This window comes from Meleagris gallopavo, chromosome 4 (genome assembly GCF_905368555.1).
Source record: "Meleagris gallopavo chromosome 4, MGAL_WU_HG_1.1, whole genome shotgun sequence".
In the NCBI taxonomy this organism is placed as follows: Eukaryota; Metazoa; Chordata; class Aves; order Galliformes; family Phasianidae; genus Meleagris; species Meleagris gallopavo.
The window spans coordinates 46,986,687-47,003,066 of NC_139407.1; the positions used below are offsets into that span (position 1 = coordinate 46,986,687).

The following is a 16,380-nucleotide window of genomic DNA, read 5'->3' on the forward strand; positions in this document are numbered from 1 at the left end:
AGTGAAGTACTGGAACATGTTGTCCAGAGAGGTGGTGGATGCTCTGTTCCTGGAGACATTCTATGGATGTCAGACTGGACTGGGCTATTAGCAGTCTGACCTAGCTGTATGTGTCCATGTTCCTTTCAGAGGAATTGGACTAGGTGACTTTTAAAGGTCCCTTCCAGCTGAAATGATTCTATGATTCCAGTGAAGAAAATGTGACAAAATGGGAAATCAGAAGTATGAGTGTATTCATATCAGACATAGTGTATGAGTTCCTTGCATGCATCAGCTACTTTGGGAGTTGATGAACTCTCTCTTGGGGACAGCTGAGTGATGCTCTTCACTCAACCTATCTAATATGCAGGGGGAACTACTGTTCTCTCACCTTCTTGCTTTACTCTTACCTCTTTCTGTGCAAATATTTAAAGTGGGCTATCATTTTCTCCTCTTCTTTAGAAAGTTATAGGGTCTACTGTACCGCTTTGCACTCAGGGTTTGTAAAATAGCCTTCTTCTTACTCATAGTTTTTTTTCAAAACTGTTACTACATTTCCTAAATAAAATAAGGAGAAATATCTTTCCAAACATCTATTGCTGTTAGCTCTTTGTGGAAAGCAGATGAGCCACAGTAATTATTTGGAGGTCAAATTAGTATCAAGATTGTGTTTTCTTCCAGCTTTTATCATTTTCACAGGTTCATATTACTTCTAGCTCACAAACACAAGTAGAATGAATTCTTCTAATTCACAGAAGGACTGGGATCAGTTCTGCACAGAACTAAGGAAACAAAACAGCCCCTTCCAATCTTATTGCTCTGAATCTGTCGCTCTGTATCATTTGGGTCAATTAAAATAATTTCAACAGAGATGGATTTTCAGACCCTTCACTGGCTCTTGATAGTTCTAATAATCTTACTCAGAGCAGTATAGAAAAGGCAAATTGAACTCGATGACACATTATAAGAGAGCCTTTGGGGCAGATCAAGTACTGCTTCCTGCACGCTGAAATTTCATAAAATTGACACAGCCCATATTAAAAACTGGCTCACTGATCTCAAAATTTAATTGTTAATAAGGACATATTATAAGGAAATATCAATGGTAGCGTTGTCTATTGTTGGGTCTCACAAGCATGACTCAATCAAGAATAATGATATCTTGAATGATTTCACCAATGAATTTTTGTAGTAAATTTGGCAGATGGCACAAAGACTGTTGTCAAGAGAGAAGTTGCATCTGCAGAATAATCCCCTCCTTCAGTAAAATCAGAGCTACAGACAAAGGCTAATTGTAGGGGGAAAAAAAAGTGAGATAACAGTGTGGAAAGAAAGGCCGGGGCTTATATTTCAATGTGAGAGGTTCTTCACAGAAAAGTGGTGATTTAGGAGAAAATTTAATCATTTTGTGTAGTGAGTTCTTAGGTAGATATCTCCCAGAGGACTATTCTGAGGTAAGTCTCTTTTGAAAAGAGACCTTTTAAGTAGAAAACTAGAAGTGTTCACGAGGCACTGATAGTACTGTTTAGAAAGAATGCCAGTTCTGGTGTCCAAATGATCAGAGAAGATGATCAGGGGACTGGAGCATCTCCCCTACGAAGACAGGCTGAGGGAGCTGGGCTTGTTCAGCCTGGAGAAAAGAAAGCTGTGGGATGACCTCATTGCAGCATTTCAATACCTAAAGGGAGCCTACAAAGAGGAGGGGAATCAACTCTTTGAAAGAGTTGAAAACTGCAGGACAAGGGGGAATGATTTTAAGTTGAGGGAGGGGAGGTTTAGGTTGGATGTCAGGGGGAAATTCTTTACAGAGAGAGTGGTGAGGTGCTGGAACAGGCTGCCTAGAGAGGTTGTGGATGCCCTATTCCTGGAGGTGTTCAAGGCCAGATTGAATGGGGCCCTGGGCAGGCTGGTCTAGTATTAAATGTGGAGGTTGGTGGCCCTGCCTGTGGCAGGGGGGTTGGAGATTCATGATCCTTGAGGTCGCTTCCAACCCTGTGATTCTGTGAAATTTCAAGATGAGTAAAGCTGAATAGATAAACCATGAGTTGCATTTTCAATTTGTGATATGAGCTGCTCATCATATCCAAGTCTGAGAGATGACCTCAATCATTCTGTACAGGTACTTGTGTCTGAGGAACAGGTTTAGTATGTGGCTAAGTAATGCTGAAAGTTAGTCAAAGAACTGAACCTCCAAACAAAACACAGTTTCCTAGCATTAAGGAGAACTAGATATTTCCTACAAATGTGGGGGAGAAATACTGGATTCATCATTGCTTGAGCGGTGAGGAAAGATCTGCTTTGATCCAGCCCCTTGTGTTCTAGTCTGGCAGTGACAAAATTGAAGAGTTTTTCTGTTACGTTGATAAATAAATTCGCAAAATCAAAGCAGTGGATATGTATTCGTGAGATGTGTAAAGTATATGTTACATGTGTAAAGTATGTGTTACATTATACATATGTGTACAAATACATACACATACTTTTTTTTTAATATCTCAGTCTGAGCATATGAGTTATTGTGCTCTCCCACTTCCTTTATGAGCCCTGCAGATATTGAAGCCATTTGCAGCTCAGGGAGTATTTTTTTTTTTTTTTCCTCAGGAAACAAAATTGATTTCCAGAGTCCATTTAAACTTTCTGTGGAGAACACTGGAGACAGGAGAGTGATCAAGTGACTCGGCATTCTGTGGTTGTACAGAAAACCCTTTGTGCAGCCTGACTGGTGTGTCTTAGTCACAAGATCAGGGAATCAGTAATCGGATTTGGGATCAGGGAGAATTTCCTGTCAAGTGAGATTGGCAGGGGAAAAGTATCTGTGGATAATTAGGAAATGTATCTTGCCTGTTATCATAGCTGGCAGGGTTGTTATGATACCCTATTTCTTTCTGTGTGTTTGAGTTCTAGGTCTTTGAGGTTTGAAAAATCCTGTGTTACTTAAGATTTTATATCTCTTATAAACGGCTTGGTATGGCATGCCATGTGAAGAAATCAAATCTGGTGATGGAGAATCCCTCTTCTATAAAATAGAAGTATATTTTTCTTGTACCTTCTCCCCTTCTGTCTACAAATGAACAGAGGGACTTCATTTTAACGTGCTAGATCATGGGAGAAAGACCAGCAGAGCTTCAGAATTAACCCTCTTGTGTTCATTCATTGCCATTCCATCTGTCATACAAGCTGGAAAAAAAGTGCTTAGTAAATTGGTGTTGTTTAAATGCAGACCTCTCCAATACCACATCCTGACCTCTTCCATTTGTATCTTTTTTCCTCTACAAAGCATCCTGGAGATAACAACAAAATTATCAGTGACATACACATCAGATGTGACTTTAATGGAAATTTGCTTAGACTTTGTGTCTTTCTGTAAATGCATTAAAAATATATTTCTAAAACAATTAACTTTGTCAGCTCAGAAGCAATAATTTTACTGGAATTTCTTGGAGATCTTTCAGTTAGTTTTGTGGAGCAATATATTGATGAAAGTATATTGACAATCCATAGGTGTAATGTAATTGTGTGAAGAAATATGTGATTAAAAGTTATTTTATTTTTGTTAGATATCTTCAGTAGGAAATGCTGCATATTGATTTCTTGCAGCTGGTAAACATCTGCTCCCAGACCTTCTGGTTTTATTGTACAAATGCTCATTTTCTGAACATTTTTTTCTATTTGTGTTACTTTTTTTATGCTGGGATAATCTGTTTTTCTCCCCACTTCCTTTACTTTTGATACTTTATGTATATATCTTATACCTATTCACAAAGTATAGATGGAATGTGCCTTAAGATACAAAAAATTCATCTTGACAATTTAGCTTAATCCATATGGAATAAAGTAGCCATGTCATATATTATTCTTCACAGAATGCACAAACTAGAGATGTAATCTTTCTGAATCTAATAAAAGAATATCAGATTTATTATTACTTTAATAAAATACATTATCAATGTAGAGAATAAATTGAATACATAATTATTAAGGTTGCTGATTTTTTTTCTTTTAGTGAGAACTACTGTAATTGAAACAGATGTCTATGTTAACAGCATTGGCCCAGTTGACCCAATCAATATGGTAAGTTCAGATTATTGACAGGAAACATTATCAGAGAGATGCTGTGGGCTAGCATCATGAAGTAATTCTAATGTCATTCAGATAAGCTTTTTTATTTCTTAGTATGTATTCTTATGCTGTTTGATATAATTGTGATTATTGCAAAATCAAATTTAGAATAGCTGTTTGAAATTGTTTTAGTTATTTCAATAAACTTGTTTTTAAAAATGAGATCATACAGAAGGCATTCTTTGGGAGCTTGTTTTGGCACATGTTAAACATTTTCCCTGTATTTATCTATACTTGGTTTACCTCTGGTTCAGCATGCAGTATTTCCCAGAGTTGCTCCTTAGGGATTTGGAAAAATAATGTTTGACCCAACATTTATGAATGTAACTATTTTCAGTGCATTTATTTATTTATTTATTTCACTGGGAAGAAAAAAAAATGGAAATAAACTCAATTGTATTCCTTCTTTCATGAATTATTTACTACTATGGGTCAGTGTGTATGTGTAGCTGATTTCTTCAAAAGTTAAACAGTACAATTCATCTAATTTCTGGGGAGATCTGCTGAGGCTAGATCTCATTGTTTGATACAAACTGTGAATAGCACTTATGAAGAAATTGAGTCTGTGGCCTTTCCTGAAATCGCCTAGAATTTTTTTTCATTTCTGTCAGAGTTCGACGTGTTAGAGGCCTGGCTGCATGACTTCTCTTGGACAGTACAGAGGCTCTAAGTAGCTCAGAAGCAGAAGGAATGTGTCTGGGACTGGCACTTGGATGAGTTTGTGCTCAGCCCCATCCTGTCTTTTTCATTTTTACCTCCCTAAAGAATTGCTCAGCCTTTTCTTCCAGTCCAAGTATGCTAGAGTAGGCCAGTGGAGGGAACTTCTGAGCATTTGGCAAAATGATGCTATTTCCAGAAGTATATTAAAAATGTGTGAGTTGCACATGTGTCATCATGCTCAGGTGGCGGATATCATCTTTCAGAGATGAGATATCAAATAAAAAAGACTGATGGTACTTAGTAGGGGTAAAGGTGTTAAAAATGCATCCTCTGGCTTCATCTGTTTTCCTACTCCATCTTTTCTTTACTTCTCCCCATTGTATCCCCTCTGATGGAAGTTATAGTGGGAGCAAAATGTGTGGACAGGTTTCTACTTCTAAAGAGACATAGCAAACAGTAGAAGTTTCCTTTATAAGCTAGCAATTGCTTTCTCTAAGCTTGGACTCTAGGAACCTGGATTGTATAAGCATCTAATATCACTAAAAAATCATTAAATATATATATATGTATATATATGCAAATTTATTAAAGCTTCCCACAAAAATGTCTTTAATCTAGGAAACAACATTCTCAGCAAAAAATAATTACAGATGTGACCTTGTAAGCTCTCTTTATGTAAGCTGTTTCATTAAGGAGGCACTTTCCTTGCGTTAATATTGTTTGTGATTGTTACCCAATATTCCAACATTTGCTTCAGTTTCAATGGCTGTCCTTAGCCCTCATTTTATTACTTTATGTGAAAACCCTTATCTGTGATTCCCCTTTGGATTAATTATTTCCCAGATATGTTAATTCACTCTATCAAATGATAACCTTTAACTTTTTAGTTTAGAAACAAAATGGCACGACATAGAGAGGGTGTGTTTTTTTTTTGTTTTGGTTTGTTTTTTTTTGAAATATAAGTTTGTAGCATGATATCAGGGGAATAAGTTCCTATGAAAGATTTAAAAGGTACTCATTATGAGAGGAAACTGACTTACTTTTTCTAATACATTCTATTTTCCTCTTGCTATATAATAGACTCTTTCACTTTCATAAAACAGAGATTTTAAGTATATGTATGACATTCATTAGAATTTATTTTTAAATTTTCTTGGAGTCTGGGTTTCATTATTTAATTTAACAAAGATCTACATAAAATTCTAGATGCTATAGACACCGCATGCATAAAAGATGTCTTCCTGCAGCGTGTGGTCTCTCTAGGCATTTGCAGCCTGAGTAAATATTCTTAACAAGTGTCTAGATCAGTGAAGTATTTAGGTTTCTAATACTCATTAAGCCTAAAGATATTTGAATTTATTTTTTAAAGCTATCCTGCACCATGCATCCTGCAGCAGTCATATAAACTACCATTTAAGTGCATTTTTATGGTCAAAGTCTTGATCCCCAAAAGCTCTGCAGTAGTCTGGAATTTTCTTAATGGAATTTAGACATATGATGAATATTTTGAGCCTGGTTTTTTCTCTATGTGGAAGCTCATTCTGTTGAGCACTTAATGCAAATGTACTCTTACTTTTTTCTTTCAAGCTAGGACTAACATTAAAAAAAAAAAAAAAAAAGACCACCAACAAACAACAAAAGAAACAAACAACAACAACAAAACCAAACAAAACAAAAACCACTCTCGAGGTGCAGGTAGTACAGCCTGATATATGGCCCTTGTGTGTAAATGATGTCCATCCATGCTGCCTATGGACCTCATGATCTTTCTCTGCCCTGTGTTCATCACCCAGTCCTTCTGTGTTCATTGGTGTTTTGTGCTTTGATACACCAGTTTATTTACAGATGTCCTCTGCTGCTGCCTGTGGCAAAACCATGCCAGCACCTCAGCTTTCATGATCTGGCAGTTCTGGTTGGAATTCCTTTCATGTTCAAAGAAGAGAAATATGTTCAGAAGAGAATCATTGTCTCTATGAGCTTTGTGATTAATGAGTCAGAGGAATACCATGACTGCTTTTTATCACTTTTGAAAATTTATGAAATTGTATAACTCTGTGTGGGTCCAGCATGCAAGCCCTGCAGATTTTTGGAGAGTCCAGTATGTGAATTTTATGAGAATGGGTTCCATTTTCTTTCATGTGGCCGGAACAGTTCTTTGGAAAACAGAACAGAAGTATCAGCAAGCCTTTGATTTAGCCATTAACTACATGAGTGTTTGGAGACTGTGTTTTTTATAGCAGCTGAGTAAATATTCCTTCAGTAATTTTGAATTTTGCTTTTTCTTCATTATGAAATATACTTAAGTATTAAAAAACATGTCTATTAGTATGACTTATTTTGCCAGCTATAGGAACTTGAGTAATAATTCATAAATAAAATTTTGTATGTGTTCTCTGCTTTTCATGGTAAAAAAGAAAAGAGCTTAAGTTGATTAGTCTGGCTGTTGCTGGCAGTGAGCTTGCCTATTGCAGTTGCAAGGTAGCTCTAAGCTTATCCCATCTGGTTTCAGGGGAATCAGCCAAGTACAAGAAATATCCTGCTCATACTGGCAAAGCACAACAGTTCCGATGTCACTCACAATTTCTCTGATCATTTTGAAAGGAATGACAAGGGATGAGAGAAAAGCCAGCCTTTGTATGGCTGAGAAATATTGCAGTATCTTTTCTGAAAGCAAACCAAAGCAGAGCAATCTTTTCAACCCTTGCTTTAGACAGCATTCAGTACTTGTTGGTATTTCAACTGCAGTTTACCTGTTGACTCTCCATAGATACAAAGTCAGAATAGGTAGTTAAGGTCCCACACAAAGCATCAGAAAATCTGTGCTCATTTCTGTAAAATGTGCCTTAATTTGTGTGTGCTGTTCAGGAGCAATTCAATCTGAGCTGCAGACTTCTTGTTCTGTTGTCATTCTCAAATTTTGTGTTTTTCAGCAGATAGCTTTTTGTGTAGATCCATTGTATCACTTAAGCCACAGCAGACATGGTTTAACTATAAACTATGAGAAAACCTACATTAACTCCCTTGACTTCATTAGAGTATACCAGCATACACTGGTTGAAATCCATTTTAGATAATCTCAGATCTCACAGATAAACATCCAGAGCAATCGCTCTGTGAAGTATTTGAGATTTCAGATGCCACTGTTCTGTATTTGCATAAGGCTAATTTGTTAAAGGAAATAGCAGAAGCGCTGAGATGGCTGAGATGGCTGGGGCAAGAAAAAGTTGCTTGAAATATTTTCCTTTCTCTTTGTGATCGGAGTGTTGGGAACAAGCACTTTGATTTCTTATGGTTCCAGTACTTTATCTATTTCATTGTAGATGTGAATGTAATTTTTAAAACTCTTCCTTCAGTATTTCTGACCAGAGTATCTTCCATGGTAGTTTTCTGCTGTCAGCTACTTCTTGATAGCTTCATATACAAATTTAGCTGCCTTTCTGTTGTCTGTAACTCTTTGTGCCTCATTCTGTCCCATATGAAATACTGCCTCATGTACTTCACATCTGTTAACAGATCTTTAGATACCTCAATGTGGCTAAATCATGACTTTAAATCTTCTCTCTCTCTCTCTCTCTCTCTTTTTTTTTTTTTTTTTTTTTTTTTTACCCTTCCTCACTCTCCATTGCTGTGGATATTCTGTGTGGCATTGAAATCTAATATTTTTCTATGTCGTGATGGATCCTAGAGCCTGGAGCAAGGTCTCAGTCTTGCAAATTCTGACTGTAAAGCAGCTTTCAGGGGTTTTATTTTTATTTATTCTTAATCCATTTATCATAGTGAATCTCTTGTCCACATTTGCATTATTCTGATGATAAATTTTTTTATTGCAATTGCCATCTTGCTCCAGTTATATTACTTATAGATGTCCTATTGAGAAAATTTTCCTCTATTTCTACTGAATCATCTCTTGCTCATGTTCCTCCTCAGGCTTCTCTTACACTGGATCTCACATACAAACTGTTTCCTTCAAGACACTTCAAAGCCTATTCACAGCCTTTTTTTTTTTTTTTTTTTCTCCCCTAAGAGGCCAATTCCTACCTGAGATCTCAACAGTTTCTGTTCACATCCTTTCAACTTTTCAACTTGGTATACCATATGCTTTCTCCCAGTCTGCCCCTTATACTTCAAATACACTTTCTATAAATGTCTGTAAAGCTTTTTTACTGTTTCTCATCATGTTCCTGCTTAAACTTTCTTTTCTCTCTCTCTGTGGAGGCTACAAAATGTGAACATTTAAACTTTTGTTGTGCTACTAACAGTTCCTACTGGTATTAGGTTCTCTATTTCCTGCAGTTTTTGCCCTCATTGTCTTTCCAGATCTTCACTAAAAAGATGGAAGGTATCAACTGGAACTAAAGCTAAACCAGTCAGTACTTTTCTCTTGCTTTCCCCCCTCAACTGCACAGACTGCTTGACTGCTCTGTTGTACAGTTTATTGTTATTTCTGATACCTTAATATCGCTCCAAACCCTTCCTGTCAGCTTCTGTTGTGGTTGTCTCTTGTGTCTGTAGCTGAGACAAGACACATTTAGTTATTTGTCTTGTACCTTTTATACTTAGGAGAGCATTGTTTGATTGTTCTTTGTTATTAATGCCTAATTCTTCTGTCCATATGGAAATGTGGGAGGCTGTATTCAAATTTTTTTACTTATTCTATTGGCCTAGATTTGCAGTTTTGGAAAGAAAGGTAAAGGTTGCGCTTTGACTGTTAGAACTGCTTGAACGTCATCTAGAAACAGTCCTTGCAATGGCTCCTACAACATAGAATATTATTTCTTCCTTCTCTACTGCACTCTAGAGGAAAGCTACTGCCTTGGCCGGTGCCAGGATCTGGGCTGACTCTATGAAAACTTACCCTCTGTAAAAAGCTGAGCAATCTCATGAGCAAATCTCATGACCAGGATTTTTCTGTTCATATGTTCTGGGAAGTCCAGTTTGTCAAGTGGTGGAACTGTCTGGATGCCCTTTCCTACAGCAAGACCCCTAGGATTTTTACCAACGAAGTAAACCCATTTTTGGAAGAAGTTATTGTCCTGCTCCTTTGCTGATATATGTGTGAGTGAGTAGATAAAATAGCAGCTAGGAAATGCAATGCTCTTTTGCTGCTAAGTGAGTGTAACTTTGCTACCTGCTGATCTTGGTTTTAATTTTTTTTTTTTATTCTGTTGTATAATTATAAATTTGGTCACGTTATTCCTGCTTATTTCAACCACTATGGAAAATCTGCATCTAAAACACTTCTTGTTGGACTATTTTAGAATGTGTTATTCAGTGGCATACAGTAAGTGCTGTGTGAGATTTCATTCTCTTGAAGAAGAGTATTGTCTCTTGCAGTGATTTATTCCCACAAGGCATTACGCACTTTTCCCTGGGGCCAGTAATTCAAGAGGCACTTTGACGAAGTTCTTAGCAGTTGCCATGTTCTTCTACCTTCATTGTAGCACATAGGTATTTGAAGGTTCCTGACTGCTTCAGCAACCAGAAAGCTGTTTAGAAGTGCTATTTCACGTAGGAACTCACTACAGGTGAGAACCAAACCCAGGTAATTGTCTCTCCTGGTTTTATCACCAATGTTGGGATTTTGGGATATGGCAGGAAAACCAGGGAAGCAAAAGACCAAAAAACTTTAACTGAATAACTGCAATTGATCTGGCTTTAAAGCGGTTCTACAGTACTGAATGGTGAAACCTTGTTTTTCAGACTTTGCAACTTGTTTGTGAGATGAAATTGTAGAAAACCGTGTATGCTTGAGTGCTGCTCAGCTTTGTTGCAGAAATTTTGTGTGGGATTAATTTTGACTGCTTGAGTCTCTCTTGTTACAAGAAGGTAGATGTAGGTCCAGAATTTAGAAAGTACAGTTAATTGAGTTGATAAATCACTCTTGACAGCCTCAAAGCCAAAGCCCTACTCCTTGTCAGTATTCGCTGCTGTGTTTTCAACATATAAGTAGTATTTTTGTCTCATTTTTCATTTCTGAGTTTCGGTTCTTTCTGTACTTAAATATTTTTTTATGAATAGCAGTGACTGAAATGTTCAAATTTCAATTGAAAAAGCAAAAAAGAAAAACTGAAAAAGCATCCCTTTTTGTACTGTTTTCAATGTGCAAATGTATATATAATATTTACTTCCACTTTTTATGCTCTCTTCAAATAGCCATAATCGTAGCTTATCAGCAGAGATTTTACTGAAGTGCTTTACTTACTTATCTAGCTAATTTTTTTACTAGTTAGCAAGATTTTTATTATTGTTTCTAATCTACAAAGCATTTAAGTAAATCTTGCCTTTTATTCATATTGTGGTTTGCATCTGTCACTTCACATTCAGAATGAGGACCGGATAAGCACAGATGCTAAATTATGGTGTGAAGAACAGTGGATTTCTTCTGTATTATGATTATGTAGGTCTCTGTACTCACCTTCTCTGGATATGATTTGTTGTATTTCCGCTTACCCTGTGTATATATTTTTATGGCATATTCCAGTGTGATTTTCTGCTCAACTATAATAATCTGACTGCTTAAAAGATTCTGGGAGCAGATGCTATATTCACCATATTTCTGGCAACCCCCACTTCTTTCACTACTATAGGATTATTAATCTAATACAGATGTTCTTATCAGAATCATTGAGATTCATCAGATATTTTTGATCTCACTGTAGGGTCCACGAGTGAACAAACTAAAATTGTTTACTAAACCAAGAAATTTTATTTTTACTTTGGTCTCAACCACGGGGATCAAGTTCTGAAATCCTGGCTGAGCCTAATGAGGCTCAAAAATAATAATAATAATAATAATTAAAAAAAAAAATTAAGAACTTTTAAAGTAACCCATGAAGTAAAACAAACATTTTTAAGTTTTTGTTAAAAGAAGCCACATATCAAAGATAGCTAAGTATTTTAGTAAAGTACTTAAAAGCACTACATTGGTGTCCAGAGATATTTGGATATGGGAGAAGGTAAAGGTTATGAGAGCCTGTTGGCAGCTTTCTGGCAAGATGAAGATAAATTGGCTTGGTAGTTTACTTGGTTCTGTTCTTTTGGGAGAGCATGTGGATAACAGTGATTGTTTATGAATGTCTTTGCTGTCTAAACCTTTTAATCATCATACTTATCTGAGTCCTTGATATTAAATTGCATATCTTAATATAAAAACATGGTTTGTATAATGTTTTCTCTAGCTTTTTTTTTTTTTTTCTTTTTTCTTTTCTTTTTTTCCTCCTGCAGAATTCTGTCTTACTCTCATTACATTTCTGTTTTAGAAATTAGAAGATTGAATAGAATGAAGAAGGATGGGGAAAATATTATAGATCTTGTGTAACTGAATAAGATAAAGTCACTGCACAATTTGTAATTGAAATGAATTCAGGGCCTCCCTGTGAAACAAATTTCTGAATTAGTCTGTTGCATTCCAGGAAACTTAAGGTGTGGATCGGCTCTTATGGAGAAGCAACCGTAGGTTTCTGGCCAAAGAAGGAGGAAGAAGAGGATGTTTTTGTTGTTTTGTTTTGTTTTTTTTTTAACCTCTGCAATTCACTGGTAATGATCTATATCATAGAACTGTAGCTGGGTAGTATTTCAACTCTGATTTTGGTGTTGGAGAAACTCATTGCATTTGTGTTTAGCCTGAGAAAACTGGGTCACTTTTTCCTGTTGTACAAATGTACTGCAGTTAAAAAGAACCAGGCAGCAACTAACCTACTCCTTCTCCACGGTTTTGCTGTGAAATATCAAATCAGCTGTGGGAATGCTAAACAAATATCCAAAAAAAATGGTTTTCTACTTTGTGCAATTTTTCCGTCCTTTTGATTTTATGTTGGAACTGGAGTGTTGTAGGTGCACTGAGATGTAACCTCATAGAATGATATCTGCCTCCCTTCCTTTCACAGCTTTCCAATAAAACAAAAAATCTAGTGGCCTATCTAATATTTGACTGTTACTGAACTGTACTCATCCTTTTGAGAAACTAAAGTTGAGAATTTGGTGTATTTCATACAGTAACTGTTCCTGCTCTATTTGATATAATTGCTTTTCCTTATTAATTCTTTCTCTCTGAGACTATACACCTGCTTGTCAATATTCACTGACTGTTCACTGCCTGTCCCCTTAATGTCATTCTCTGATTAGTCACTGCGTTCTCAGCCTTTGGAGTTTGTTATTAACTTTTAGAGAGGACAGAGATGAAGGAGGATTGCAGTTATCTGGAAATAATTAGGCAGGTGGGCTCTTTATGCCAGCTGTGCAAAAGAGTTCGGTGATCTAATCAGATGCCAAATATGAGCTAACATGTGCAATGTTTATTGAACCCTGTGAGGCTGAATATGAATAAGCACACATTTTGCTCTGGCTGTGACTAATGCACCCATAGATTGATTTCATTTTATTCTGCATGGATGTTTTATGATTAGTTTCATTTGAAAGAGAGATTAGTAAACCAATTTTTATGGTTACGGAATGCGATTGAATGGTGAGCTTTATAAGACTAATAAAAGTAGTGATAAGTGTTAAATTTAACTTTTTCTAAGAAAATGAGAAAAGCAAAACAGTTGCTCAGAAAGACAGAAGAAAATTGTATTTTCTGATGTGCTGTTGTTCTTGTTAATATGGTGTGTAAACAAAGATAATGCTTTTGTTCATCTAGTTTTGGAGACAAAATACTTCCTTAGTGTAGTCATTTTTCTACCACATTTTGAACAAATTTTCAGAGTCCAGATTTTCCCTTTTTATTAGAAAATATGAATTGTTTTTTAGGAGCTGCAGATTTAAGGGAATTTATTGTATAAATCCATTAAACCTTAAAGCTTCAGGTCCATTTCAAAACTTGATCTTCAAAAAGCATACAGCTTTCTTAATTATTCCCTTTTCAGATTTTTGCTCTCAGGTATCTACACTGCCATGGCTGCATGCTGACAGACTTACGACTTACTTAAGCCTCATTTTCCCGATCATCCTGTAATGTGTACCAGTGCTTGGATGCTGTACAAGGTCTGTTTGGACCCATAACACCTGTTCCTCTTTGTGAAGGAACTTTTGTTGAGAAAGGAATCTGAGTCCCATCCTCATGTCTTGAATGTCTACATGTGATAACAACATGCATATGCTTGATGTTTATGCTCAAGTTCACTTGAGTGAATGATAGTATAGATGAAATGAGCCAAGAGTGTGAGATAGTTAGGCAAAGGATATATGCTGACTAAAGGATGTACTAGGGATCCTCAAAGACAGCAAAGTCTCAGCAAGGCATAGGACAAGTAGGTATGCTGAAAAAGTAGATAGTTATGTCCAGTAATGTAGATATTAGAAGTAGAATAATTGCTCTTGAGTGAAATCAGAGAGCCAGAAGTTTTGAGTCTTTCAGGTGGGATGAATGAGTAGGATTATGCCTTTTACTGGGTGAACTCTGAGGGAAGAGGGTCTACGTGCTTTTTTCAACTTAGAAATGGAAGACCATTCCAGAGTCGTATCTCTGTTGATACAAGGCTAGCAATTGGACCTATTGTTATGCATTCAGCATAGGAAAAGACTAGTTATTAATATTATGATATCGAATTATTATGTATCAGATTATTTTTTGGAGCATAGAAAAATGGTTAATGAAGGATTTTAACATTTCCTGTTTTCTTTGTGTTTTTTTTTTTTTCCTTTAAAATGTTATTTAAACAACTTTTAATACATGGTTCTGATAACAGCTTGCACATTTAATACTGAAAGGTAAGAGAATCCAAGCATTTGGGTCTACTGGGGCTGTTCCTTTGCTTTGCTCATTCAAAATCATCAAGCTCTTCTTCCTTTTTTATCTTTATTTGATAGGGTTGTTGGTATTCTGTGGTAGCCTGAGTTTTCTTGCCCTGGGTGTATTTGACTGTAATGACACTTTGATATATTTCTTTTTCTCAGACAATGCAGTGCCACTGTGAATTTGCTGCCTAGAGTAGCACCTTCAGACAGCCTGCTCTTATCATACATTTGGTTGTTTCTGTTGATATCACTCACTGATTTTCTCTCCTATTTTCTTATTGTTAAGGCAACAAGTAAATCTTTGTTCATGTTGCTTCATTTAAGTCTATTAAATTACTTCTTTAGCACACTGTCTTGTGTATTCATTTACAAAAGACTAAGGCAAATTTCCTTTCCAGTTGTAACCTGCAGATGAATACAGAAAGGAAGATGTTGAGGATAAACATGCTCTGGGTTTTCACTGGTGTCTTGAAGATATTTTTATGCAAATAAAATAATCAAGGACTTGTTTTGACCCGCAGAAACTTCTCTTGATGACAAAGTCTGTCAAGGAGTAAGCAAAGTTTTAGAATGAAGTTATCTCCAGGATGCATTTTTGATTAGTCCTTTTGTTCCCTTGTCTTACTGCTGTTTGCCTGATACACCCACTATATTTTCTTTGCAAGTCATTGAGTTATGATAGTTTGTGTGAAAGAGAGAGCAGAGGCAAGCCTTACTCTTGCATATCTATTATATTCCATATCTTTTCTTTTCACACCCAGATAAGTGAGAAAATGGAGAGAGATTTAAGCAGTCCTGGTATATCTGCCTTTGCACTTCTGAAGGATGGAAATTTCACAAATTTCCTGGGAGATAGCTGCTAATATTTGCAGAAATGAGAGAGGTACCTATAACTCATATAGCTGCATACTGTGGCTATTTAAAAATAAAATGAGCAATAAACACTAATCCAATCAGCAAACCCTTTTACTTTAATTGCATTCTAATTTCATTGCATCTACATTAATTGCATTAAAAGTCAGAATTGGCTATCTGCAGTGTGCATTTTTATTGTCCAAATTAACTAGTAATGCATCCTTTGGCTCACACCAGCACTGTCTCCCTCTCTCTTCTCCCCTCACAGGTGACAGGGAGCAACCAATGCAAGGTGTGTAAGTCTGGCCTTCAGTGATTTTTTTTTTTTCCCTGTGGACTGAGTTCTCAGAGAAGATACTGAGTTGCTCATAGGAGGTTTCATGTGATAGCCATGTAGGAGAGATCTGCCACCATACAGAGTGGCTGTTTCTCTTAACATCAGTCATGATCCGGAGCTGAGACAAATGCTACAGAGTTTAGTTTGCTGCTTTGCTCCCTTATTTTGCTCCTATACTGAGCAACAAATGTTGGATTCTTTGCAGATGAGATGAAATATTGTTTTTCAGTGTTTAACTCCTTTGTCTTTAACGGTCTCATTAAAATCTTTGATTTGCCACTATTTTGACCATGAAATATACTGAGGAATATACTGACTTTGTATCAGAAAATAATTTTCCTCAGCCTCTAATAAGTGAAGTGAAATTGCATTAGGGAAATTTCCCTTCTGACTGTGTATACTTTTGTGTACTTTCCGGTGAATATGTGAGGTTGATGGTCAAGTTATTTCTGCAAGCAGTGATATTTACTTCTTGCATATACATGAATTTTTCAAAGTCTGAAATTTAGTCAGTGGGTGTGTTTCATTTTTGTCAAAATACAGATGGGCAATGTTGAAGATGATTATAGCTTTCTTGAAGGATCTACAGATGCATGTTGTGAAATTCAAGGGGGAAAATATAAGAAATGAATTTTATTTGCTTTTGAAGAGATGATAAATCTATGTCTCTAGAAACTTGGCCTAGCCTAGAAGAA

General features: G+C 36.3%; 1 protein-coding gene across 1 annotated transcript in view; it reads left to right on the plus strand.

Annotated features, from left to right (window-relative positions):
• Positions 1-16,380, plus strand: part of GABRG1 (gamma-aminobutyric acid type A receptor subunit gamma1) — a 52,255-nt gene that overhangs the window by 23,121 nt on the left and 12,754 nt on the right. The window contains exon 3 of the mRNA XM_010710219.3: positions 3,983-4,050. Within this exon, the coding sequence (XP_010708521.2) occupies positions 3,983-4,050 (68 nt within the window). The remainder of the gene's footprint in view (positions 1-3,982; positions 4,051-16,380) is intronic.